This window comes from Balaenoptera ricei, chromosome 12 (genome assembly GCF_028023285.1).
Source record: "Balaenoptera ricei isolate mBalRic1 chromosome 12, mBalRic1.hap2, whole genome shotgun sequence".
NCBI lineage: Eukaryota > Metazoa > Chordata > Mammalia > Artiodactyla > Balaenopteridae > Balaenoptera > Balaenoptera ricei.
The window spans coordinates 7,399,305-7,424,129 of NC_082650.1; the positions used below are offsets into that span (position 1 = coordinate 7,399,305).

Below are 24,825 nucleotides of genomic sequence, written 5' to 3' on the forward strand. Positions count from 1 at the left end.
ACCAAATCGATCTTTAGCAGAACTCTACACTGGAGGAGGGTGGTGTAAATAAACCCTCCCCAAGCTCAGCTGCACATCATAACTTACACCGGCATTCCTGATTCACCGTCACTTTACCTATTCACGACGTTCATATATAACTACACGAGGTTCTTGACACAAGGAAAAGAAAGGATGCTCTGATCACGAATGTCTAGTAAATACACAGGGCAGGCGAAATCAGCCTCTAAAATAGCAAGTTTCATTTTGGGGGTAATAGATTTGGCTAAAAGCAGTGCTGAACAGAACAGCGGACTTATACACTCCTAGACAGAGACATGTGTCCAGCAGTTTCTTAATGCTGGGTTCTTTACAGAAGACTACTTCAAGTAAAGGTATTTCTTTGTAGAGACGTGATGTGCGGGCGCCGGAAGAAGCGACGTGGGGGCAGCTACCGTGTGCTGGGCACAGCTGGCTCCGGCGGGGAGCTGAGTGTGGGCATTACCTTTAACGTCACGGTGAACTATGCCATGCTCGTGGAGGACATTGATTGCAACGGTGATCTGCTTAGAATACAGCCTGATGACGTGCTCCTGAAGTCCCAGCCTCGACACTTCCTCTAAGGTACCCTCGTCACAGTACTCCATGAAGATGTACATTTCTTCCTGCGGGAGGAATCAAATGCAGCCTTGTGTTTACGTGGACACTAAGTGAAGAACCTGGAACGCTTCGCTGGCCACACCCCAGAGGACTCCTCTTTCTAATGGTATGCTACACTTGCCATCCTGAATACTGAATTCGTCTCAAAACGGTCATTTCTAACTCCCCTACAGCCGTGTCTCTGCCTGCCTCCTCTGTCTGGAATTATACAGCTAGTTGGGATAAGAACATCTCCAACTCACAGGTGATAAACGTCTATAATCCTCTGAAATTCAGTCCGCTATATAATCTCAGACAGGGACCAACAGGGCTGTCCCTATAAATATATTATTAAGTACTGAAACACATCCTTTTCAGATATGAATTTATCTGTGAAAAACGTAAAAAATCACCAATATCCAAATTCCCCAGAAGCTCATATTCCACCAAGATGCTCCAAGTTGTCCTCTTTCCCTCAAAGTGTTTATCTCTAAACACAAGGGGGAAAATAATCTGAGGTCTTAATTTTCTTTCATTTCACAATGGTTCCTTAAATACATATAAAAGAAAAAATGTTACCGAACAATGTACTCAACAGTGGTTCAGCAAAAAATGGAAGAAAAAAAAAGCGACACACAGCTGTGTAAGGGGCATTAGAGAAATCTTCTGGTTGGCAGGATGGGTTTCAGTGCTTTATAATGTCGGGTTAAATGACTACAGTCTACAACTTACATTTTAGGAAGAACTCCTCTAGTTTCAGAGAGAAGGCAGAAATGATGTAACTCATGGAGATTTCCTGATAATTAGGCAAAGTTACTGTGCTCTGAAATGAGAAGACCTGTGATGTAGGACAGGACTCCATCTGTGCCCTCACTGACCGCTCACACCAAACAGTGTGATCAAAGCTGGCTTACCCTATGCAGCTCCACACCAAAATACCGAACCAGATTGGGGTGCTTGATGCCTTCGAAGATTTTCAGTTCGTCTGCCGTTTCCTTGATAGTTTTGTGGTCATTAGGTTGAAATCGAATCTGGAAAAGGAAAACTGTTGATTACTGTTGGCAACGTCACCAGCTAGAAAGACGCCGACTTTGAATGCAAGGGCCCGGATGCTGACATGCCCACTGTCCAGCCCCATGGCACCAAGGTCAGTGTGTCTGTGACTTCACTGCCAGACTTTCTTCTCCTTGTCGAATTAAACACGCCTGCTTTAGAATATGTGGTCAGATAACAGCTAATGGGATCATTTTCGTAACTACAGACTGAATTAACCAAAACATGAAACATTCAGGAAGCAATCACAGGTGTTTAGGTTCTGGGCAAGATCAAAAGAGGAGATAAGATTCTGCCCTCACGAAGTTTACAGCCATGCGGGAATGAGGTCATAAAGCAGCACGGGTTAAGTGCCACACAGGGGAGATGGAGAGATGCCGCAGGGGTTGAGGAGGGGGCCACATGTGCCCGCTGCCCCCTCACAGCCACTCGGGGACCAACGGTCCCGCGGCTCTAGCCTCACCCCCCACGGCCCTCCGTGCCTCCCGCCGGGGCCTTCTTCAGGCGCTCCCTGCTCCTGCTTTCTACCTCCAGCAGATAAAAAGCTGTTCATTTCTGAACCTTACCACAAATCCCCCCCCACCCCAAGTCCCCTCTTGGTCCCAGTGGTGTAAATGCTAAGAAGCAGACCTCAGGCCTAGACGACTCACTGTGGAAGCACTTAGGCCAGCTCTAACCTCATAAACACAAGTTTCGTTTCCAAATCTCTACCACACAGAGGCCTCAGACAAAAAGGCCCCCAGAGGGCCGGAGCACCCACCTCCTTCATAGCCATCAGTTCACCGGTGTCCACGTTGATACAGGTATAGACCTTCCCATACTGCCCTTCCCCTGTGAACGGGAACAAATGAGCTGCTCTCAGCCAACAAAGCCAGGCCATTGTAACTCATTCAAACGTACAATAATCTCTTCCAATTCCAAATCTGTATTCATATATCTATGACCATGCTTACTATAGTCTACTACAGCAAGATCTAAACTATTTCTGAATGTTCCCTAATAACCGTAATAACTGAAGTCTTAGGCGATCTTTTCACTATGTCTTACCTGTAAATGCCTGTGGATAGAGTAGAACTGACCGGCAAATCCCAGAAGAGGCATGAAGGTGAGTACTAAGCCCCCTAGTGCACACCTCTGAGCCCCTGTGGCCCTCAAGGAGGTCTGGGTGAGGTGGGTGGGCAAGGCTAGTGGCCAGGAGTAAGCCTGACTGTCGTCTCAATGCACCTCATTGCTGTACATCCAGATGTGCGGGATATTAGTGGGATATTCTACTAACACACCTTTTGGGACATTAAACTAAGGGGATATATGGCTGAATAAGACTGATAACAAGAATTAATACAATTTATAAAGGACTTGATTCTTTTCAGTGTTTTCTTCCGATAGCTCTATGAAAACTTCAATGTCCTGAGGCTCCCAGAGTCCTGTATTACAACTTTGTTTGCTTCTTCAGACCTAAATGCTCAACAGATAAATGCATTTATTTATTTACTTATTTTTAAATGAGAGTTTTGTTTTTTTTTTTTAATTTATTTTTGGCTGTGTTGGGTCTCCGTGGCTGCACGCAGACTTTCTCTAGTTGCGGCGAGCAGGGGCTACTCTTCGTTGCAGTGCACGGGCTTCTCTTGTTGCGGAGCACGGGCTCTAGGCAAGCAGGCTTCAGTAGTTGTGGCACGCAGGCTCAGTAGTTGTGGTGCATGGGCTTAGTTGCTCCGCGGCATGTGGGATCTTCCCAGACCTGGGCTCAAATCCATGTCCCCTGCATTGGCAGGTGGATTCTTAACCACTGCGCCACCAGGGAAGTCCAGATAAATGCATTTAAATAGGGGAAAGATCTGAAACATAATCAGCTCCTTCTCTCACACAATCTTATCGCTAATTATTTTACAAGAAACTGTTTCACTTGGAAATTAATTAATGTTTTAGAAAAGACTGTCCCCTCTTAATTTGTATCCAGTCTCACTTCAATAATGATCTTGTGGGAATAAGATAAAAAGAATACAGACTAGAACAAATGGGTAAAAGTTAAGTAGTTCTCCACTAGCAACTTCTGGAGTTATCAGGCAAAACCATTCCATTTAATGAACCACTGAAAACTCTCTTTCTAAAGTCTCTTTTGTATTGTTCTTAGAAAACACTTTACAAATGAAACAAAAACCAAACCCCTCTGCAAAAGATACACTGTATATTTGCCACCTCCCTAAGAGAAAAGGACCAACCATGTAAGATTTAATCTAAAGAAGTGTAACTATTGCTATTTCTAACAGAGACAATCTTTGTGTCCTGTTCTTTAGTTTCCTTACCAATTTTGTTTCCTCTTTGCCACTTAAAGGTCACCTTCCTCAAGCCAACGTGCATAACATTGTCATAAGACTTAGGGGTGTCACAAACTTGACCAATGATATTCTTTCTCCTCATTTCTCGATACCTCTTTTCTTCAAACAGTCGGACTGACTTCTGAATAGCTTCTATGGGTCCTTGCCTAGAAGCGGTATCTGCAGGGAGAAGTGCAAACTCAGTCGTCCCAACCACTATAATCAAGTCAATTTCCAGCAAATAATAATAAAAACAGAGCATCAGACATTAGCACTCCAGCACAGCATTATCTATTCAGATACACAGCAGGTGAATTAAAGTCCATCAAAACCTAGCAACTTCAGAGTATATCACCCACTACAGAAATATGCACATAAAACAGAAGCTACTCAGACAGAATCAATGATTTCCTGTGGCAAGAGCAATGGTTAGACTCTGCAGGAACAACCCGCCTTGTCTCCTCTCTCCAATCCGCTCTCAGTGACCAGGATTCTCTTACTAAAACATAAAATCTGATTGTGTTCTTTTCCTGCATAATTTATTTCACGGTTCATCATGACCTGTTTACCGGAAGTCCGAGGCCATTGTGCATGCAGGCTCCTTCCCGGTTCACTTCTCCTACAACAGGCTCTGGACCAGCCCAGCTGAAAAGCCTCTGTGGGTCACCCCAAACCGCTTCTCACCCCATCCCCTTGCTCACACTCTCCTGTCTTCTCGCTGTCAGAGCTCTGCAGAAGTACTACACCTCTTCCAGGAAGCGTCTCTGTTAGGAAGGAAATTAAGTTTTCCTTTCTCTAGAGTAAGGGCTCTGGAATCAGAATGCCTGGAATAAAACCCTGGCTTCACCATTTTCTAGGTGTTTGACAATCAGCAAGTTAGTTGACTTCTTTATACATCAAATTCCTAATCCGTGAAATGAAGGTAATAATACCTCATTCAGAGATACTGTGAGAATTTAATGAAATCACACACATAAAGCATTTAGCCCATTTAATGTTTAGGAACATTAAAATACTTAGTAAATTTTAGCTATTGTTATTATTATTCCTTATTTTCCCATCAAGCTATCTCTATTTCTCCAACATATTTTATCATGATTTACAGTAAGAAATATCTTTTACACATATAGATATCTAAAACTACAGTTTCATGAAACACTATTACTCTTTCTACATGTGACTAGGACTCCGTCCAGTTTTTTTTTAGTGTTGATTTTACAACCCACTAGAGGGTCAAAACCCATAATGTGAAAAGCACTGCTTTCTTTATATACATCTCTACTACCGTATTTCTCATACTGTACCCTCACTAGCCATCTAAGAGCCTGAATGTTCTAAGAGATCACTGAGGACTGGGATGATTGAAAGGTTACTCTGAGAAGAGAAATCCCCAGGATTTCTAATGGTCCCACTACAGCGTCTGACTACTAATGGTCCCACTACAGCGTCTGACTACTAATGGTCCCACTACAGCGTCTGACTATAATCATTTCTTAAACACATGGGTCCTTGTTTCCCTTACCTCAATACATGACACATCGAGTCTACTCAGCACTGAATAAGATTTCATAGCTGTGAGGTCATGGACTCCACTGTCAAATATTTCTGGGAAAGGCCTACTTTTTTTTTTTTTTAACAGGAAACATTTCTCAAGATTTCCCGGTCTTTAATACGTCAGTGTCAACTGTAACTCTCCCAAGAGTTCCCAAGTTTACTTGACTACAAAGTATTTGTTTTGAAAATTATCACAAAGACCTGGTATCCGTGGGAACTACTGGTTATGTGAGAGCCCCTGGAGAAGACCCTCTTTCCTGTCACCAGGCTCAAGCTGAGGAAATCTCCGCCGAACTCCAAACCCTCTACCACACCTAACCTGCCCAGGCCTGTCAAATGTGGCATCACACTTGTTTTTGCTTCCATGGCTTTTAAAAAATCCCACCTTAGTCCAGTACCTTGTTTTACACCGTATGACTACAACGGCATTTCTAGCCCTTCTCCCTATTTTCCTCCCCAGTTCAGGCCGGCAGGTCAAGCTTCCTCAGTGCCCTCCTTACCCCCACCCTCGCACTCCCTGAACATAAGAGGCTTTCCAGCTCAAGAGGCTTCAGGGGCTGCCCACCATCTCTGGGTAAGGCCTTAATCACCTAGCCCATCGCTGAAGAGTGGCCGTGATCGGGTCTCCCCTACCCTTTCAGTTCCACCTCCATTTACATCTACGCTATCCAGGCCGGGTCGGGCCAGGCCAGGCCGGCTGGTCTATTCTTCAGTCACTGGGCCTCCAGATGGGTTTCTCCTTGGGTACTTTTCCTCTTGGCCTGAGGTAGACCTCTTTCCTTCAGGGGCCAGCCCAAGCCTCACCCCTCCCTGGAATCCCTCCTGACTGCTCCAGGCCCGGTGATGGCTCTTCTGCTGCCCAGTCTCACACTTTTCGAAGGGGAGCTGTGGTGGGAAGAGCATGGCCGGAAGGCAGAAGGAGTGCAGTCTGGTCCCAGCTCTCATTTACGACGACCTCGGCCAAATTATCTAGCCCCTCAGAAACTTTTATCATTTACAGAAAGAGAACAGGTTCTATTCTGCCCATGACTCAAGACTGTTGTGACGAAGAATATGTGAAAGCATCTTGTGCTAGACCACGGATTTTTCCGCTGTTTATTCTTCGGGTTTATATTGATGACTTCTGGTTCATACTGATTGACTGCTTTATAAGATGAATGCTTTCTCTCAGCTTCTTAGCATAAGACATACATGGCTATTCATTCCGCAAATATTTATTATATTCCTACCATGTATAAAGAATTATGCTAAGGGCCCACCCAGGTGACATATAAAATGAACCATCACACTGCTTAAAGAATACAAAACTGAGTAAGACATGTTCCTGCTCCAAAGGAGTTTATAAAAAATAGGAAATGGACACAAACACAGCACAGACAGAAAGTGATGTCAGAGGTATAAAAAAGATCACAAAACATTAACGTAGAAGGTCTAATAATTCAGAAGCTAAAGCATATTTTAGCGGAAACTGCTCACCTTATGCTTAAACGTGTTAAGTTCAACATTCTTTCTCTTACCCTTAGTCTGACTGATAAGTGTCCGAAGTTCCCAACTTCTTCGAGTTGACCCACTTGAATCACCTTTTGGATATGCTGGTTCTGCAGAAAGTATTTTTTCATACAAATTAAGACTTATAAAACAAATAAGCTTATTTAATTCAGAGCAAGACTGAAATGGTGAGTAGCGATGATTAGTTACCATCAACCTGTCATTCCTGGTGGTTAATTTCTGTTTGAGGTGAGTGTGAAAAGCTGTCTCTACAATCATTTATAGCAAATTGCACCAAGCTAAAAAGTTGTTAATGGAGTTACAGGACTTTAACCACAAAAACTTTCCACAAGTAACAGACCTTAGAATACTGAGCAGAAACTGGATTCTTTGGGGGCCCCCCTCCCGAGGCCCTGCCCAGGAGCCCAGCAGAGCTACAGCAGGAGCAACCATGTGGTTTCTGAGCAAAGACTCCTAGTTCTGCATTATAATAAAACTTCAGCATATCATCAACAAGCACAGTGCCACTTTATATTTTTAAAGTGAATAAGCGTGCTCAACAATTAAAATATCAGGAATAATAACTTTTTAAAATTATTTAGCAACAAAAAGAAAAGATGCAAATATAGCTAAAAAGGCATCTATTAAAAAGCCGATGTGTTCAGCACTAATCCTTCTCACAAGGCTCTGTCACTCCTTTTCGTCATTTCTTTTAAAAAGCCTTAACAGCAGAAACTGGTGGACTGAGACAAACGGTTAGGCTGACTGGAGATGCAGGTGACACCTTACACACTCACCATCTCGCTCCTCGGTGGGGCTCGAGTGACGACTCAGGGACCTAAACTGCAATTCGGCCGCTATGGAAGCCAATCGATCATTCTCAGGGACGCTGGAACCCCTGTTTTAATATTTTTGAAAATTAAGCTATCAATTCAATGGAACTCAAAATGAAAGATCTGTGAGATTCTTCCAGAGCAGGGATTCTCAACTGGGGGTAACTTTCCCCCCCAAGAACACCTGACATCTAGTGGGTAAAGGACAACACAAAGGACAGTCCCAAACAAAGAATTATTCTCCCAGAGTAGCAGTGCTCCTACGGAGACACCTGTCCCTGGAGTTTGGAAGGAGAACGCGTGAGAACCTGACTGCATCATGTATCGCTTTATGTTAAAAACAGCAACAACAAAAAAAATAAAACAGTATTTACTGAAGTGTCATTGACATGTGCTGAAAGCGCCATACTTTAAGCCCAGGATGGATAAAAAGTATGAGCCAAATCTGGCTAATATTTAAAATCATCACATTATATTTATGTACTTAATTCTATTTGAAGTGCTAAAATCATTACATGATTCAAAGAGCTCAAATCTCTTAATGAGCAAATGTAAGGGAATACCTATCAATTTCTCAAGCAGTAGCCAAGCAAAAGTGCAGAAGAGCAGGAAGCTTAACGTATAAAGGGCAAAGTTAATTTGCTGCTTTTCCAGAATAAAGTGTTCAGCCATCCAGAATGAATCCATAAAGATTAAAGCCCAGAATTAAATAAGGGAAAGTGTTAAAATTATAATTCAAATCATCCAAAATAAATACAGTGTTAGTTTATTAACAAGTTTAGTGCATATTTTTTTAAATGAATGATATAATGAAGTATGGTAGCATTTATGCTCTTTTTTATTATAGACTGAGTAGGTTTAAAGCAACATTGTCTACTGGACAGACATTCACAAATTATGAAGTATGCACTGCTCCTCTATTTCCCTAAACTCTCATATCTGGTATAGTACTTGTTAAGTCTGAAGTGACGGGGACACCTTCCACTGCCATTAGTTCATCAAAGAGTCTTGGCACTGTTTCCTGGAAAAATCACTGATGCTGAAGTGAAGAAACACACCCCACTCCTAAGCTGTGCCAAAGCCTGGGACCACAGAGAAGCCACGCGACATTTCTAATTTCCTGATTTCCCAGAGAGAAGATTAGCCAATTCGACATCCTCACATTTTTGCCAGTGTAACAGGCAAGAAAACACACTTAGATGAAGTGATGCACGGGTGGAACGTTTAACAACCATTTGCAGGGGGAGCGGCAGGGTATAGACTTCAACAATTTCCGTGGCGTAACAACTGGCTTGCAGGATTCCTGAAAAATGAACAATCAGCTCTTGCAGACCAGTAAGAGGCAGCAGCGAGAAACTGCAAAAATGTTTTCTGAACAACGGTAAAATAACTGAAGCCCAGACTATTTCCTAAGTCAAACTGTATCGAATCAAAATATTTATCAGAAGCTGTGGGGCAAAGTAAAATTTCACCGTGGCTGACGTATCTCTAAGACAGGCAAGGGCTGCACACACGCCTGCCGACGTCAGAAAGCGCAGGTACCACCCTGCCTCCTCACAGCCTGTTCACGGCCCAGGGCTGCTCGGAGACCCCGGCTGAGGGGCACGTGTGGTCCCTGCACAGGCGCGGGAGGCTGGGCCACGGGGTTAAGGCTGGAGGCGGCCGGGAGGCTGGCGACCCGCGGCTCTGCACGCCCTCACGGCTCTGCTGTTCTGCACCTACGGCCACACACACCGCCACGAAGGACAGATCACTTTATTCCTCTGTGAACGAAGGCCTTCAAGATGGCATGTTACAATGGAAGTAAAATTTCTAAATCTCAAGGATCGTCCTAAAGCATAAACGAAGAACACTTCTGAAACGCTGCTCAAAACATGCTGAGAAACTACTTAATGCAAAGCCTGGGGGACAAAACCCGGGGAGAGGCCGACTGCACGTATTTTAACTTCTGTACTCAAGTACATTCAACGCACACACCACCAACTTATAAAAGCCTCAACCAGAGTTCACGAAACCTCCAGTTCTGGAGAAGTTGCGTGTGAACCACAGTTCTGGCTGAGTGTTCCCCTCAACTATGACTGCGTTTTAGGGCACATCGCTTCCCTTACTGCGTTAATAAAAAAGACAGTTTTAACCCCCCGCAGGGACATGAAGCACGTGTGGAAATGTCTGCCATGAAATGTTCTAAACATGAGAAAAAGAGGGTAAATGGGGATTTGTTCAATGTTAATTGTTAATTTTTTTAGTTGACTGCTTAAGCTGTAAAGTACTTCGGCATTTTTTTTTAGGTTATAGACAGTTGTCGCTAAAAATTAGGAATATTAATTATTTTAGTGAATGAGCAAAATGGAAATATCTGTAGAAATTTTAGACTGTTATAAACTAAGTCTAAAAATATTTTAGTCTACTTTAAATTCTAAAAGCATGTGCCATGTTTCTGCCAACATACTAATATTTTTTCTTAGGAGCAGGATACAGAGCACTGAGTTCTTTCAAAATTTCATCTTTTTTGGTCAATTTTGTTCGACTCTATCATCATCCTTATGGGAATATGAGAATAGTGACGGTGTCCATTCTACCAGGCACAAGGGGGGAATTAAGAGCCACCAAATGTCCTTTCTCCATTAAGCATATGAGACCTTGATGAAATCCTCTACCCTCCCTGCCCACTCCCCCCCCCCTCAAAAAAACCCAGCTAGAATGGGAAAAACTGCCACAGCCTCAGTACTTCTACAAAAGACTTCATGCAAGAGACTTAAATTTTTCTGGAGCCTGCCAAACATCTGACAGCTCTCTCCAGTAATGATCTAGTCTCTATATGAGACACAAACCACATGAACTCATTTTTCCACTACTATAAACTACTTCTAATCAACAACTGCATAAATTAGGAAACCGAGTGAGAAAAGTAATCCTCTTAGAAAAACAAATCACCACCTAATGGTATTACCTAGAAGTCATCTTTGAGTGACTCCTCAGAAACTCCTCAGGAAAGGCACTATTTGCCAAAACTCTCCTATCAGTGGACCGGGTTCTTTCCTCTGACACTCTTTTCATAGTTATTATGAGCAGAGACTCCGGTCATTTTGGTTAACATTTGTGCCAAAGGAATGTAAACATCAGGCAGATTACCGACTTGTGCTGGAGCCTTGGGACCACGACCCCCCACGGAGGGCCCCTGAGCGTCACACACCGCGGGGAAGCAGGCCCCACGTGTCCCGGGACACATCCCCAAAGCTGAGGTCGCGGCGGCCGCGCACCAGGGGCGGGGGGAGGAGACGTGACGCTGGTCGGGGGGCTACCTGGTCTCATGGGCACTGCTGATGGGTTTGGGCGGCGCAGAGTCGCTGCCGGAGGGGCCAGGGCGACCGCTGGCGGCGGTGGCAGTGACAGTGGCAGCGGCGGGGCTGCTGAGGCTCCGCGTGTCCGCAGGCACGCTCCGGGTGCTGGGAGGAGAAGAAGAGCTTCAGGAACACAGGTGACACAGGGGATGGGCTCTCACGTGGTTTCCATTAAGAATAAAGTCGGGTGAGGAAGCCAAAAATAATTGTCAAATATAAAATGCAAACTGTTCTTTGAGATTCTGGTCTAGGTACAAAAAAGAAAAATAACTAATTTCGAACTAATTATTTTTAACAATAACTGTGGTCCTTTCCTAGCAAGTAATGTAAAAAAATAAACTTTAAAAAACTGATTATACAGGGGAGAAAAAATGCTCACTACTTCAAGATGCAGAAATGCCACCACATTCCAAGTAAGTATTTTGAATGTACTAGAGTTTCCGAACTCACTTTAGAATTTAAGTTGCTTCGTAGTTACGTACACACATAAAAGTCAAGAGTGGAAGGATCACTCCAGTTTTTTCTCCACTTTTAAAATGACATTTAGTTCCGTTTTTCAAATGTTTACCATGCTATGCACACTCAAATTTGTTTTCCTAAAGTTATTTTTCAAAGAAAGGAAAGGAAAGAATTATTCCAAAGCTGGAAAGCATTTAGTAGCTTGAGGTTGTAAATAAGCTGAGAAACTAAGTTATCTTGAAAGGTACAAGTCTGTTTCAAACTTGCAAGTCTTCTTTTGTAACTAAGGCACTGTGGTATGTCTTCAAGATAACGAAAATAAGAGCTTTTTAAAATGTATAAACAAGAACACAGAAAACAGTATTTGGTATCAGAGCAAAAGCATGAGCAGCTCCTGGAGCGTCAGAACGCACATCAGAGAAGAATCCATAAAGCGAGCAACTAGACAAGCACCAAATACCTGAATCCCTCTGGAGTTGGGATAATCAGATGCGGGTTAGGAGGGTCGCTATGGCATCGTGGTACCTTCACAGGACGGGGGCTGTTCCGATGAATGGCTGCCAGTGAAAAGAGCGACAAACGCAACTTGTTAAGGGGTCAGCAGAAAACTGTCAAACCAGGCAATTCAGTGGAAATGGGAGGTGGCTTGCTTTTGCTGGTGATCAAAATAAAACCATTTATATAAGTAAGAAAATCGTACTACATACACAAGTGCTGGGAAAATGTCACTTTCTGAAAGTTAATAAAATTATATTACACATTTTAGAGACAGATGAAAATGTGGTTTATGTGGCATTTCTCCACTAAAAAGGAGTTCTTTATGTTGTCTGAACTTTTAAAAAGATTCTGGTCAGGGGTGATACTTCAATAGGTCCTGAGCTGGGGAGAGGTCACTGTCATTTTCGTGAGTACTGGGAGTTTTATTTAGTTCCTTTAAACCAAATCAGGAGGATGGACACTGGTTTAAATTGATTATTCTTTTCAGAACATGTTTTCTTCTCTTCTTCTTTTAAATATTCTGGTAGAAGGTAAATATGGATACGATTTAAAACAAAGTTTAAAAACTAGATAAAATTTTAACGAAAATTTAAAAAGAGACCTTACCTAGCAATTACAAAAATGCTGACAATTCTACTTCCCCAATGACTAAATGTAACTAGTCCTGAATATGATATATTTTGTCTATTTCTCCCTAACATGTTTTCCTCTGATTTTTAACTTTGTTTTAACCCTCCCTAGTTATTTTAAAAATGTTATATTTTCTCTTCACATGTTAATAATTTTAGTCTACATATGTTTTACTCTAAATATGTTTATCCTAAATGAAAATACTTCCTTCTTCATGGCTTTTGTTTACTTTTAATAACACTACACAGGAGAGAGAGGAGTAGCAAAAACGGAGAGATCTGAAGGGAAAACTTGCAAAACAAAAATCAAGTAATTGTTATGAAGAAATCCAGGCAATCTGTATCTCTGGCTCATTATATCAACTATTACAACCCTAAATGGAAGTAATTCAATAGGCAAATTCAAAGGCAAAAAGAAAAAACAAAAATGATTTGGTGAGAATGCTTATGTCTTTAATTCAGCAAACGTACTGAGAACTACTGAGTCAAAAATTACTACAAAATTTTCCCATGAAGGTATAAAAATAAAGACATCCTGTTAAAACACACACACATATGGGGCTTCCCTGGTGGCGCAGTGGTTGAGAATCTGCCTGCCAATGCAGGGGACACGGGTTCGAGCCCTGGTCTGGGAAGATCCCACGTGCCGCGGAGCAGCTGGGCCCGTGAGCCACAATTACTGAGCCTGCGCGTCTGGAGCCTGTGCTCCGCAACGGGAGAGGCCGCGATAGTGAGAGGCCTGCACGCCGCGATGAAGAGTGGCCCCCGCTTGCCACAACTAGAGAAAGCCCTTGCACGGAAACAAAGACCCAACACAGCCATAAATAAATAAATAAATACTTTTAAAACACACACACACACACACACACACAAGTTTAACATTCTTCATTCATGAAACAGAACATTTCGTTTAAGAGTATGTATATCTGTTACAAAACTGTGCTACTTCATTGAAAAGAAAATCCAAATGGCCAATAAACATAAAATAGATGCTCAAATTTCACTAGTGGTGAACATTTATCATAGAGATGTTTTTCATGGCAAAACTAACCAAACAAATAAGGAAATGGTGGAAAGAATTGTAGAATATCCACAATGGACACAACGTAGCCAATAAAGAGAATGAATTGGATCTATACTTGTTGACATGGAGGGATTTCTACAATTGTCAGAGATTAATATCCAATGTGATCCAATTTTTATACAGTAAATGGCAGGAAAAAAAACAATGACATCTGTACTTGTGTGATTATATGGGCATAAAAAAAGGTGTGGTAAAATGCATCCGTGTAATTATATGAGTATACAGAAAATATAGAAGGTTCTATACCAGACTGTCACCATCTGCTTACAATGACAGAGTGTCTATCTACCCATCCATACGAGGGTAGAGCAGAGGGAGAGAAAACAGTAAGCAGCAACAACGACAATGTGCTCTCACTTTCATTAATTCCTCTCGTAAGGAAAGAGCACAGAACCAAATGATGACTCCTGCCATGTGCAGAGCGCTACAATTCACAAAATGTCATTACATTATTGAACCCTCATTAGCATCTGATTTTAAGCATTAGTAGGGGAGGCTCAAAGATGTTCAATGAGCAGCCCCAGGTCACTCAACTGCCAGGCAATCTGGCTCTCCGTCCAGGGCAGTTTCCACCATCCCAGTGGCTGAGAGGACGAAGGCCAACTCGTGCCCACAGGGAGTGCTGCGAACCGACTGTCCCACCCGCAGTGTGGGGCGAGGCAGGGTCAGCGGCTCACATGCCAGCAGTGACTACCTGTGAACTATGTGGGTATGAGGTTTTTTTCCCTTTGTAATATTTTTCCACATGTATGTTTACTACATACATTTTCTACATTGTAATTTTTTTCTACAATGAAAATGATTCCTTATGTAATAAAATACTTTAAAGAAGTAATTTTTACTGAATTATTTATCATGTATTCTTAGAGAAACATTTTGGGAAATCAGAAACAAAGTATTTATGATTATATGCTTAATCAAAAGATTGATGAGAATATAGCACGTTTTATATAAAGGGTTCAAATAGTTTTATAAATGATAACTTTCATTTCACAGCAGCCTTGGGAGAAAAAGAGGTATAAACTGGGTGAATTTTAAAGATAAAGAAATCGAGCATTAAGACCTGGTCTACTAAACTTTGAGTAGCTAGCAAGTACCCTTTAAGATACAGCTGCTGCTCAATAAATTTACCATTTCTGAATTATTTTCTTTTGTGTAAATGAAATGTTTAAAATTTCTAAGTTTTCATTTTTGGTTGTTTATTACATATAAATATAGTTTTGCTTTGGTTTACTATCTCAAGAATAGGGTAAGACAGCCGTTTTCTGATACATATTTTGTTTTAAAGTTTCAACATACACTGTAAAGCTACATGTCAACTGGAACTGAAAACTGTAATATAAGTACATTATAGCAGAACTTAACTTTTTTCTTTTTTTAAGTAACACCAAATAGGAATGGGGGGGGGGTACCAATTAGGATTTTCTACATTAGTGAGGAATGGGTACTTGGGAAAGCTGTGAAGAAAACAAACTCATTCTCTTTCAAAAGGTGAGGAAGGAAGGGCAGAACAATTATACTCACCCACCTGCAGCAAGAAAGGCCTTGCTTCTTACCAGACAGCTATTTCTACAAGTCTCTCCTCCCCAGAGGAAAAGAATTTAGGGGGGAGAACAGAATGAGAGTGTTGGTGTAAAAAGAAAAAAACCTGCAGTTTAATGCTGTGGACAAGCACAGACCACCTTGTGCTTGCATTTTAATCTTCCTGTTAAATTCAGAAAGACTACTGTGGAGTTCTCTTCGTATACACCTCATTCCTGTAACTTTCATTGTCATTTTCCTGAATATTCTTAAAGAACCTCTGTAGCATTTTAAATAACTGCAATGATGAGACAATGTGCTCACCCAAACCAGTAGGTTCTAGGAGAGGCGCTCTAACTGTTTTCTTACCAAGGTACAAACCTGTAATAGGACTGTGCGGCTTTCCTATTACATGGCCAATGCATTCATTCATCAGGGCTTGTAAACTCTAGAAACCAAAGGAAATGGAAAAGGAAAAGAGAAAAAATGTACACTCAATTATATAAGTCGCACAAATTAGGCTTTCGGTATATTTAAGAGAAACAGGCTATCCTTAAGTAAATATTTTCAAAGTTAGTTTAAAAGAAAATAGGTATAAACATAAATCGTACATAATTTAAGATAATATACAATTCCATTTTTTATCAGCTCCCCACAGTGCAATGATGTACACAAACAAAGGACTTCTGTAATCACCTCTACTATTTGGAGGCTAAAATGAATGAATTCACATTTGAACAACATCTTTCTGATCTGATGGAATTTATCTGGATACTGGTGATAATATTTAACATTTGCCATTATGCTCTATATTGACGCACACTGGACTTCCCTGGCGGTCCAGTGGTTAAAACTCCGTGCTTCCACTGCAGCAGGCGTGGGTTCAACTCCTGGTTGGGGAACTAAGATCCCGCATGCTGCACGGTGACTAACACCGAAGTGAAACAGCTATTCCTTGTTCTTCATTAAGCTGCTAAAAAGCAGCAGCACTTTATAAAATACAAAACTGACACGTATTTTGTAAGTGCCAGGCTGCACAAACAACTGTACGCTGACTTGGTAAGCTGAACAATATTGTTATAAAAAGAGCACTGAATGTCCTACTCTGCTATTAGTGCTTTAACCTCTCAGCATTATCATTACAACTATGTGAAAATATTTAAGAACCGCTTTTAAATTAATAAAAAGATACACAATCAGAACTAGAGAGTGATCAACTTATTTGTGTTTTTTAAGGAAAAACACTTTAGAATATCCCATACCAGGAAGTCATCTTCTGGTAAAGCTGAAATGAAACCAGGTTCAATGGCTTGCAGAAAGTCAAAACCTTGAGTTGCCCACCTGTCATGAAGGAAAAGTTCAAGAGTCACAAAACAATCAAGAAGATGCCATAGCTGTTTTAGTCTATACAATACTGAAAAGTAATCTGATTGGAAAATTACCATCTAGGACAAAACACATTTGTGTCTCTATCATCTGCCTCGTGTTGAGTAAGTTTACAGCATGTTTTGAGAAAGACAAATAGCTTTTTAGTAAAGGAACAGGTTACCAATTTCTTTTCCATTTACACTAAATAACGGGCGTAAATTTCATGAAGGAGAAAAGAAGATTAGCAATCAGGAAGACCTGTCCAGGGAGAATGTGAACTGCTTAAAGATAACTCATTTTGGAACAATTACAAAAGAAAAAGTTTTCCAAGACTTACGGGGGTTTCTATGTAAATAGGTTCGTTTTTAAAAAAGGAAGAAAAAAACTGATCACCAAAGAGTTCAAAATGCTTTTTGTGTCATCTGCTCAGAAATCCCACATAAAATATAAGAATGAAGTATCAGCAACCCCACATGGCTCATGAAGGAGCCATCCTACATGGTCATTACCTGGGTCTTGTCCCTCTACCACTCTCACATTTAGTCAGGACGTAATTCATCCATTTCCGGGCAAAGCTTATATACTTGTCTCCTATCTTCTGTCTAAACTCGCCAGACATCAAACGAACGACTTCTTTATGATACTGTAAGAAGATTTCACGTATATCAAAATTAAGAAGAAAACGATTACACAAATACCTAAACACTATAATGCTGTTTAAATGTCATTTTTCTAAAAACAAAAAGCAAAAGCCAATGAACTTCACATATTCTAAAAAGAGTGCGAAGAGTTATAGAGAAAATAAGGTCTTAAAATGCAATTTCACAAATGTCTTCCTCATAAGTTGAAATTAAGAATATGCTTTTTTATGATATTAAACATCTCTTAAAGAAGGTTTTTAAATGTAAGTGGATAGCTGTTAACACAAAATAAAAACTGGGTAAATATCTGACAGTTTAAAAGTAACCCAGCATTTCTGATATTCAATAGGGATGTAAGATGCCATTCTTGACTAAGCTGTGATTACAATAATGAGATCATGAGATTTGCTGTACAAGATTCCTAATGCTTTCTGTAAGTAAGTTACAAAGCAATTGCAAAATTGTACTGGGTTTTTCCTCTTGTTTTGTACCTACCTCGAACCCAAAATTGTACCCTTGAATCATGGCTTCTCGGTAATACTGCTGCAACGTAGCAGATTCAGATTCATCAACTTCAGCGTCAAATTCTGAAGTGAACATGTGGTCCACTCGGTCAATGGCGTCACTTATTCTGTTGCAAAGCTCTAATGCATCATTCTAAAGAATCCCAAACCATAATTAATCCAAAGTGCAACAAATCACACAATACTTATTGTATTTTAGAGGAAGATTTCTTTCATCATCACACAGACATTGACCATTGTAATATATTCCAGTCATATTTATTTTGGTTATTCAAAAGGAATGACCAAAAATAGAAAAAAATTTAGTATTTTCATTTTTATTTGTATTAGGTATTCTTAAAAACTTATGAAATACAAGAGGAAAACAGTCCATTTAAAATATAATGCCTAATTACAAGGTGGTCTTTGAATAGAGGCTTACAGCTTCGATATTTCTGCCTGTCAACCACCAGTTGTTTTCTCCCCTCGGTGGGTGCTCAAGTGTAAGTAAGGTTTCAATTCCACAGAGTGAACTATGATTTCCAAATGACCTCCACAGTGTTATTAGTCGTACTGCCCTTCTTATCTCCCTGCTCAGGGGTTCTCAACCGGGGCCAATGTTACCACCCCAGGGGATACTGGCAACGTCTGGAGATATTTCTGGTTGTCCAAACATGGGGTGGGGGGGGGGGGTGTTGTGAAATCTACTGGCATCTACTGTGCAGAGGCCAGGGATGCTGCCAGACATCTTACAACACACAGGGCAGCTCCCCCAAACTAAGAATTATGGACTGACCTAAAATGTCACCAGTATGGGGGTTGAGAAACCCTGCCCTAGCTCAAGCTTTGTTGTCTTCCCTAATTAATAGTACAACAGCTCCAAATTGGGTTCCCTTTCCACCCACCCTTAAACACACACGTATGTACACATGTCTCTATCAGGTAGTTCCTCTACATAGTATTTCAAAATATTCTTCCAAAATCTTCGACAATTCTCTGGGGCTTAGAAGATGAAATCCAAAATCTCTCAACAGCCTGATTTTTGCCCACCTGATTTTACTAGCCTCATCTCTCACTACTTTCCACTGTATACACCAAGATCCAACCAAATCAGACTGCTTGATATTCAGTGAGCGTTCCCATAACCCTGGCCCACAGATACCAATGCCCAAATGTTTCTCTTACTGGTCCCTTCCCAATTTGCATCTTTTGAAATACTCCCAAGCTGAAATGCCTCCATGGCAGGAAGTCCCAGATGCTACCAGGAGGGTCTAATCTCTCCCTCCTCTGTACTTTAGTGTGACAGTTCAGATCCTTAAGGCTACAAATTCCTTAAGCTCAAGGAGAATCAATATCTTATATACTTTTGTACTCTCCAGAATTCATTAACTCAAACTAAAAGAAAAAACAAAAGTCCCCTGCCCTGGTATCTGAGTGGGGTGACAATCTATAAGAAAGAATGTTTATAGATAAATAAGACAAATCAGATTGACAAAAGGGAAACAAACGTTTATCAAAACTACTTGTAATTTCAAGAAGTCCTTCTTCTTCAAGAAGTCAAGCCTTAAGGTGACTGAGAAGACTGACGGGCTGCGGGAAAGTGTGAATGAGACCAAGACTGATAAATGGAGTGCAAAATAGGAAGCAGGTGAAAACGGGAAATAATGGCAGAGAAGGCAAGGCTCTGCCTTGTCATGAACTTGAAGGCCTTTCTGCCTGTCTGCAACTAGCTTTCTCAATTAATTTGACTGAATCATCTGTTAAATGAAAGAATAAATAACTCTTCTTTTAAATTACACATTTTTGACTTAAGGTGCCTCTAGTAAATACTGGTAATTGCTAAAGGAGAAATAAACTTGGATTAGGAATGAGGAGACCTAAAAGTCCAATACTGACCAACCACGTGACCATTAAGAAGTCATGTAACGATTCAAATGTTTATCCTCTCCAATTCTAATGTTACACAGTTCCAAGAAAGATCGAGGAAATTTTTAATTTAGACATGGGAAAAATGGGAAGAGAGGGAGAATGGGGAGGACAATTTAAGAGTTCAAGTCCCTGGAGTGACTTAAATTATAACAAACTGATTCTTCCCTAGCATTACACCAAACGTAAATAAATTAGCTACAGTAGAGCTGATGGTGAAATACCTTCAGCTGCTGCAAAGCTTTGGCGATGACGGGCTGACTGGATGTCTGCTCCTGGCGTAGAGTCATGAGTCCTTCAGTGGACTGCTGGAAAGTTTTTCTATGAATTATGAGATGGGCAGACTCCATGACAACTAGTAAAAGATTATCCACCTGGGAGGAAAAGCAAGCACAGGGCTTAAACACAGACCCACTTAGCTTTCCACTCTAGTTCAACCCCCAGTCCCAAAACAACACCAACCTCAGGGCCACCAGGCCAGCAACCATCTGATCAGAAAGTAGTTGTCAAGCACAGTTGCTCCCATGGGGCAGCACACTGCAGTGGGCACTGACGGTTCCGCTCTCCAGCGCAATGGGGAGGAGTCCCGTGGAATTAAGTGGGCATGAAGTCTTTGAAGTATGCTAGAACTCCAAGAAATTCATTACTCCTGGAGCAGAGTGTGTGTGTGTGTGTGTGTGTGTGTGTGTGTGTGTGTGTGTGTGTGTTGAAGCAGCATGTGGAGATAGAAAATGCAGGAGTAAGAGTGGGATGAGATGAGGGGCCTTGCATGAAACAGAAATCAAGACTTTATGATTTGTATTCTTTAAGTGATGGTCATTGCAGTATTTTGAGTAGACCTGTGATGAGATGTACGAATTTTAAGGATCATTCTGGAAGTACCAAAACAAGCAAACAAATACAGAATTGGAGGGAGGGAAGGCGAGGGTTGAAGCAAGGAGGGCCCTGCAACAGTCCAGGAAAGGGCTGGTAAAGTCTGACCATGGCAGCTGCTCTGGGGATGCAGAGAAAGGCTCATGTACTAGAAAGGCTTCGGTGCTGGGGCTTGTGACTAAGTGGGAAGGGGGGGAGGCTGAAATTGTATGAACTGTCACATCCTGGTTTAAACAACTGAGTGGACAGAGCACCAGTCACTGAGACAGAGAATACAGAGAAAAGGCAGATTCGTAGAGCTGAGGGGACAGTTGGCCAGGGTGCCCAGCTCTGGTCAGGCTGAGTTCAAGGTGCACAGGTGCACTCACCACTGCTGTTCCAGAGCTGAACACAGAGGCATGAGGAGGCTTCTTACAGTTTTAATTACTGAGTTACACAGATTGTCATGGGATCCCTGTTAGGTAGGCAGGTGACAACCTTGACTACAAAAATGAACACTTAAGTAGCCAACAAATCAGAGTACTTGGAGAACTGGGCTTTCTGGAACTACAAATTAAAGGAGTAGATAACTCCTTTCAGATCAGGGGTGGTTGGCTCTAACTACATACATGGCTGGAGTAAGGAAAGATATAAAGAAAACATTTCAAATATTTTGGTATAATTGAACATACTTAAAGAATTTGGCCGAATATTTTAGTACAATAATGCTACAAAACTATCTATCAAAACATCAAGGTCTATTTTGGGGAAGTGGATACTTGAGACTGCTTAAACCGATCATTCATGAGCTGCTAACAATTCCTTTTCCTAAAAGTATTTTACGTAAGCAATGCTGCTTCCAGGCAGCGGGGGAACGGTGGGGCAGGGACTGGGAGTGAGACAGACCTGCATGCTTCTCAAGGTATCAACAGTCTCCACCTGAGGCACAATTTTGACAGGCTGTGCCTCCCACGTGGCCCAGCTGCCATCTGAGTCCTGAGCGCGGTCACTATGTTTGGTTAGAAGCAGATAGGCGTCAATTAGTAGTTCATATGAGTCTTTCGAGCAGTCCTTTCCTGCGGCTGCATTGAGTAACTGCAAAATAATACTCTTCTCCTCAGCAATGGTGTCTGGAACAAACACCTGCAAGTTTTCTAAGCCAGGAATTTGTACCTGGAAAAGAAACAATCCAAAATCTTGAATTAAAGAACATAGTATATTATAGAAAAAAAAAAAAAAAAAAACTAGAAAAGAACAAGTGGGTTTGGGCAAGGAGATGTGGGAAAGGCATTAATTAGAGCTATGAGGGGAGCGGCAAGTCCCGTCGACCCTGGGCATCCACAGAGGCCTAGTTCCGAGATCCCCTCGGATACCAAAATATAAATATATACGCCCTTATATAAAGTGGCATAGTATTTGCATGTAACCTATACACAACCTCCCGTACACTTCAAATCATCTCTAGATTACTTATAATACCAAATACAATGTGAATGCTATGTAAAAGGTTGTAAATACAATGTAAATGCTATGTAAATAGTTGCCAGCATGTTGCAAATTCAAGTTTTGCTTTTTGAAACTTTCAGGAATGTTTTTTCCCTAACTATTTTCAATTTGCAGTTAGTTGAATCAGCGACTGCAGAACCCGCAGATACGGAGAGCCGACTGCAACTCAGTTCAATGGGACCGGAGGAGGGAGAGTGTGACTGTACTGGGGGAGAGGCTTGGTAAAGTTTGTCCACGTACAGGGCATCCTTCAATTTCTTTATTGTCAACAACAAAGAGAACACTCATCAGGGGAAGCATGTCAGCCTGAAACAACCTGAGTGAATGCCACTTTGCAGTGCAGTTTTTAGGCAAAGCTGTCCCCACAGAGCAATGCACTGCAGTGGGCACTGGTGGCTAGGGTCTTCAGCACCAGGAGCGGAATCCCAGGGGAGTATGCCGGCACCATGTCTTTTTTTTTTTTAATTTATTTATTTATTATTTATGGCTGTGTTGGGTCTTCGTCTCCGTGCGAGGGCCCCCCCCCCCAGCTGCGGCAAGTGGGGGCCACTCCTCATCGCGGTGAGCGGGCCTCTCACTATCGCGGCCTCTCTTGTTGCGGAGCACAGGCTCCAGACGTGCAGGCTCAGTAATTGTGGCTCACGGGCTTTGTCGCTCCGCGGCACGTGGGATCCTCCCAGACCAGGGCTCGAACCCGTGTCCCCTGCATCAGCAGGCAGACTCCCAACCACTGCGCCACCAGGGAAGCCCCCGGCACCATGTCTTTGAAACAGAAAGTCACCTGACTCAGTGAAAGGCAATAAATGTTAATACAGATCCACTAATTATTCTTGACAGGGGCACCATAAAAAGCCTTTTAAAGATCACTTTAACAAGGGGTACATATGTGATTACGTTGTGCAAGTCACACATAAACACACGTGGGATAAAACTTCCAGTGACATCATACACAGATTCTAAAAGTACTAAGCTCAAACAGCTTAAATGGGAGCAAAGATGGTGACTCAAAAAGTGGGTCTAGGGCTTCCCCGGTGGCGCAGTGGTTGAGAATCTGCCTGCCAATGCAGGGGACACGGGTTCGAGCCCTGGTCTGGGAAGATCCCACATGCCGCGGAGCAGCTGGGCCCGTGAGCCACAATCGCTGAGCCTGCGCGTCTGGAGCCTGTGGTCCGCAACAAGAGAGGCCGCGATAGTGAGAGGCCCGCGCACCGCGATGAAGAGTGGCCCCCACTCGCCGCAACTAGAGAAAGCCCTCGCACAGAAACGAAGACCCAACACAGCCATAAATAAATAAATAAATAAATAAATAAATAAATAAAAATTAAAGAAAAAAAAAAAGTGGGTCTAGTGATGGCCAGGACACTGACATCAAAGATTCATGTAGAAAGTTTGAATTGTTTCAGGAAATGTGAGGGTGAGAAAACAATTACTTAAAAGCAACACATTACTTTATAGACATTATTTTAAATATATATGTGTAACTAATTTGATAAATTATATTGTATGAGTAAATGTTTGGGGTTTTTCTTCTGCATTCTTAAAACAAGTTAGTTAAGTCAAGTATGAAAAACTTTGTTTTTCTAATTGTTGCATTGGGAAATTATGGGACAGTCTTAAAACTGGGGTCCACATATGGCCTGCAAAGCCTAAAATATTTACTATCTAGACCTTTAAGAAAAAGTTTGCCTGTTTAGAGTAAAGTAAGAAAGGTAAAATAATTATGCCACCTTAAATACATACCTTAACGTACTGTTTTGATTTCAGGACATCCAGGAGGTCTCTAACTGGGGCTGAAAGGATGAACTCTGCAGCTATTTCCAGGTCCTAGGATCACAGTTACAAAGAAACTTCTTTAGGGTTAGCTTTTTAAAAAATAAGACAAGAAAAAAATAATAATTAATCAGGATTGTTAACTCACCTTTCTCAGCATTTTAGCAAATCCAAGTGCTTTGGAGGCTCTTTCTCTAGCCTCGTGAAAGAGCTCCTTCAGTGCTCGACTGATCTCTATAACAGATCTCCTGCCAAGTTGATTGAAATCCAGTTAGAATACATTACGGTATGCCAAGAAATACACAACAATACAGATGAAGCAAATTCCAAATCACGTTAATGAAGACCGAGGATTTTAGAAGCAAGCAATTATTGGGAATGGATTCATAATATTCAAAAGCTTGCTCCCTTACAGCTTTCTAGAAAGTACTTGTATTTTTTAAATAAGTAAGGCACACTTAATAACCTCCAAATAAGAGTATGCTCAATCTTCTAAAGGCTTCATTAAGATAATTCTTGGAGTGTGAAATAAGTTCTTGACTCCCAGCTCATAATCTAACTAAAAAGGAATATATACATAATAGTAGTGAACCAGTAAACGTTTAACAACCTGCTCTCCCAAAAATACTGTCTTGTGTGGTGCTTGCCAATTTTCATGGTGTGAATACTCCCATCACAGGTGTTTTCCATCCACCAACAGGACATCACTGAGCTGTAACTTGGGAAGAGATGTGCACAAGGCACGTGGCCTCTCTGGGGCCAGGACAAGAGTCAGCCCCACAAATCACTGCCCATGAACCCACGTCTAGTAAACAACCAGAGCATTATCAGAGCCATTCTCTAGTTCACCATCTTAATTCTTGAAT

At 41.7% G+C, this 24,825-nt stretch overlaps 1 protein-coding gene across 5 annotated transcripts in view; it reads right to left on the reverse strand.

Annotated features, from left to right (window-relative positions):
* Positions 1-24,825, reverse strand: part of MAP3K4 (mitogen-activated protein kinase kinase kinase 4) — a 108,065-nt gene that overhangs the window by 6,540 nt on the left and 76,700 nt on the right. The window contains exons 8-24 of one of the 5 annotated variants that reach the window (XM_059940874.1): positions 24,108-24,207; positions 23,930-24,013; positions 21,590-21,856; positions 20,056-20,205; positions 17,898-18,059; positions 17,271-17,404; positions 16,656-16,734; positions 15,763-15,841; positions 12,122-12,218; positions 11,164-11,307; positions 7,826-7,926; positions 7,058-7,138; positions 3,975-4,166; positions 2,432-2,502; positions 1,533-1,649; positions 1,351-1,441; positions 556-644 (exon numbers count right to left, since the gene is read on the reverse strand). In XM_059940874.1, coding sequence (XP_059796857.1) covers positions 643-644; positions 1,351-1,441; positions 1,533-1,649; positions 2,432-2,502; positions 3,975-4,166; positions 7,058-7,138; positions 7,826-7,926; positions 11,164-11,307; positions 12,122-12,218; positions 15,763-15,841; positions 16,656-16,734; positions 17,271-17,404; positions 17,898-18,059; positions 20,056-20,205; positions 21,590-21,856; positions 23,930-24,013; positions 24,108-24,207 — 1,951 coding nt within the window. In that variant the 3' untranslated portion in view covers positions 556-642. Of the gene's footprint in view, positions 1-484; positions 645-1,350; positions 1,442-1,532; positions 1,650-2,431; positions 2,503-3,974; positions 4,167-7,057; positions 7,139-7,825; positions 7,927-11,163; positions 11,308-12,121; positions 12,219-15,762; positions 15,842-16,655; positions 16,735-17,270; positions 17,405-17,897; positions 18,060-20,055; positions 20,206-21,589; positions 21,857-23,929; positions 24,014-24,107; positions 24,208-24,825 lie in introns of those variants that run through there. The other 4 variants (XM_059940871.1, XM_059940870.1, XM_059940873.1 and 1 more) reach the window with 4 other exon arrangements.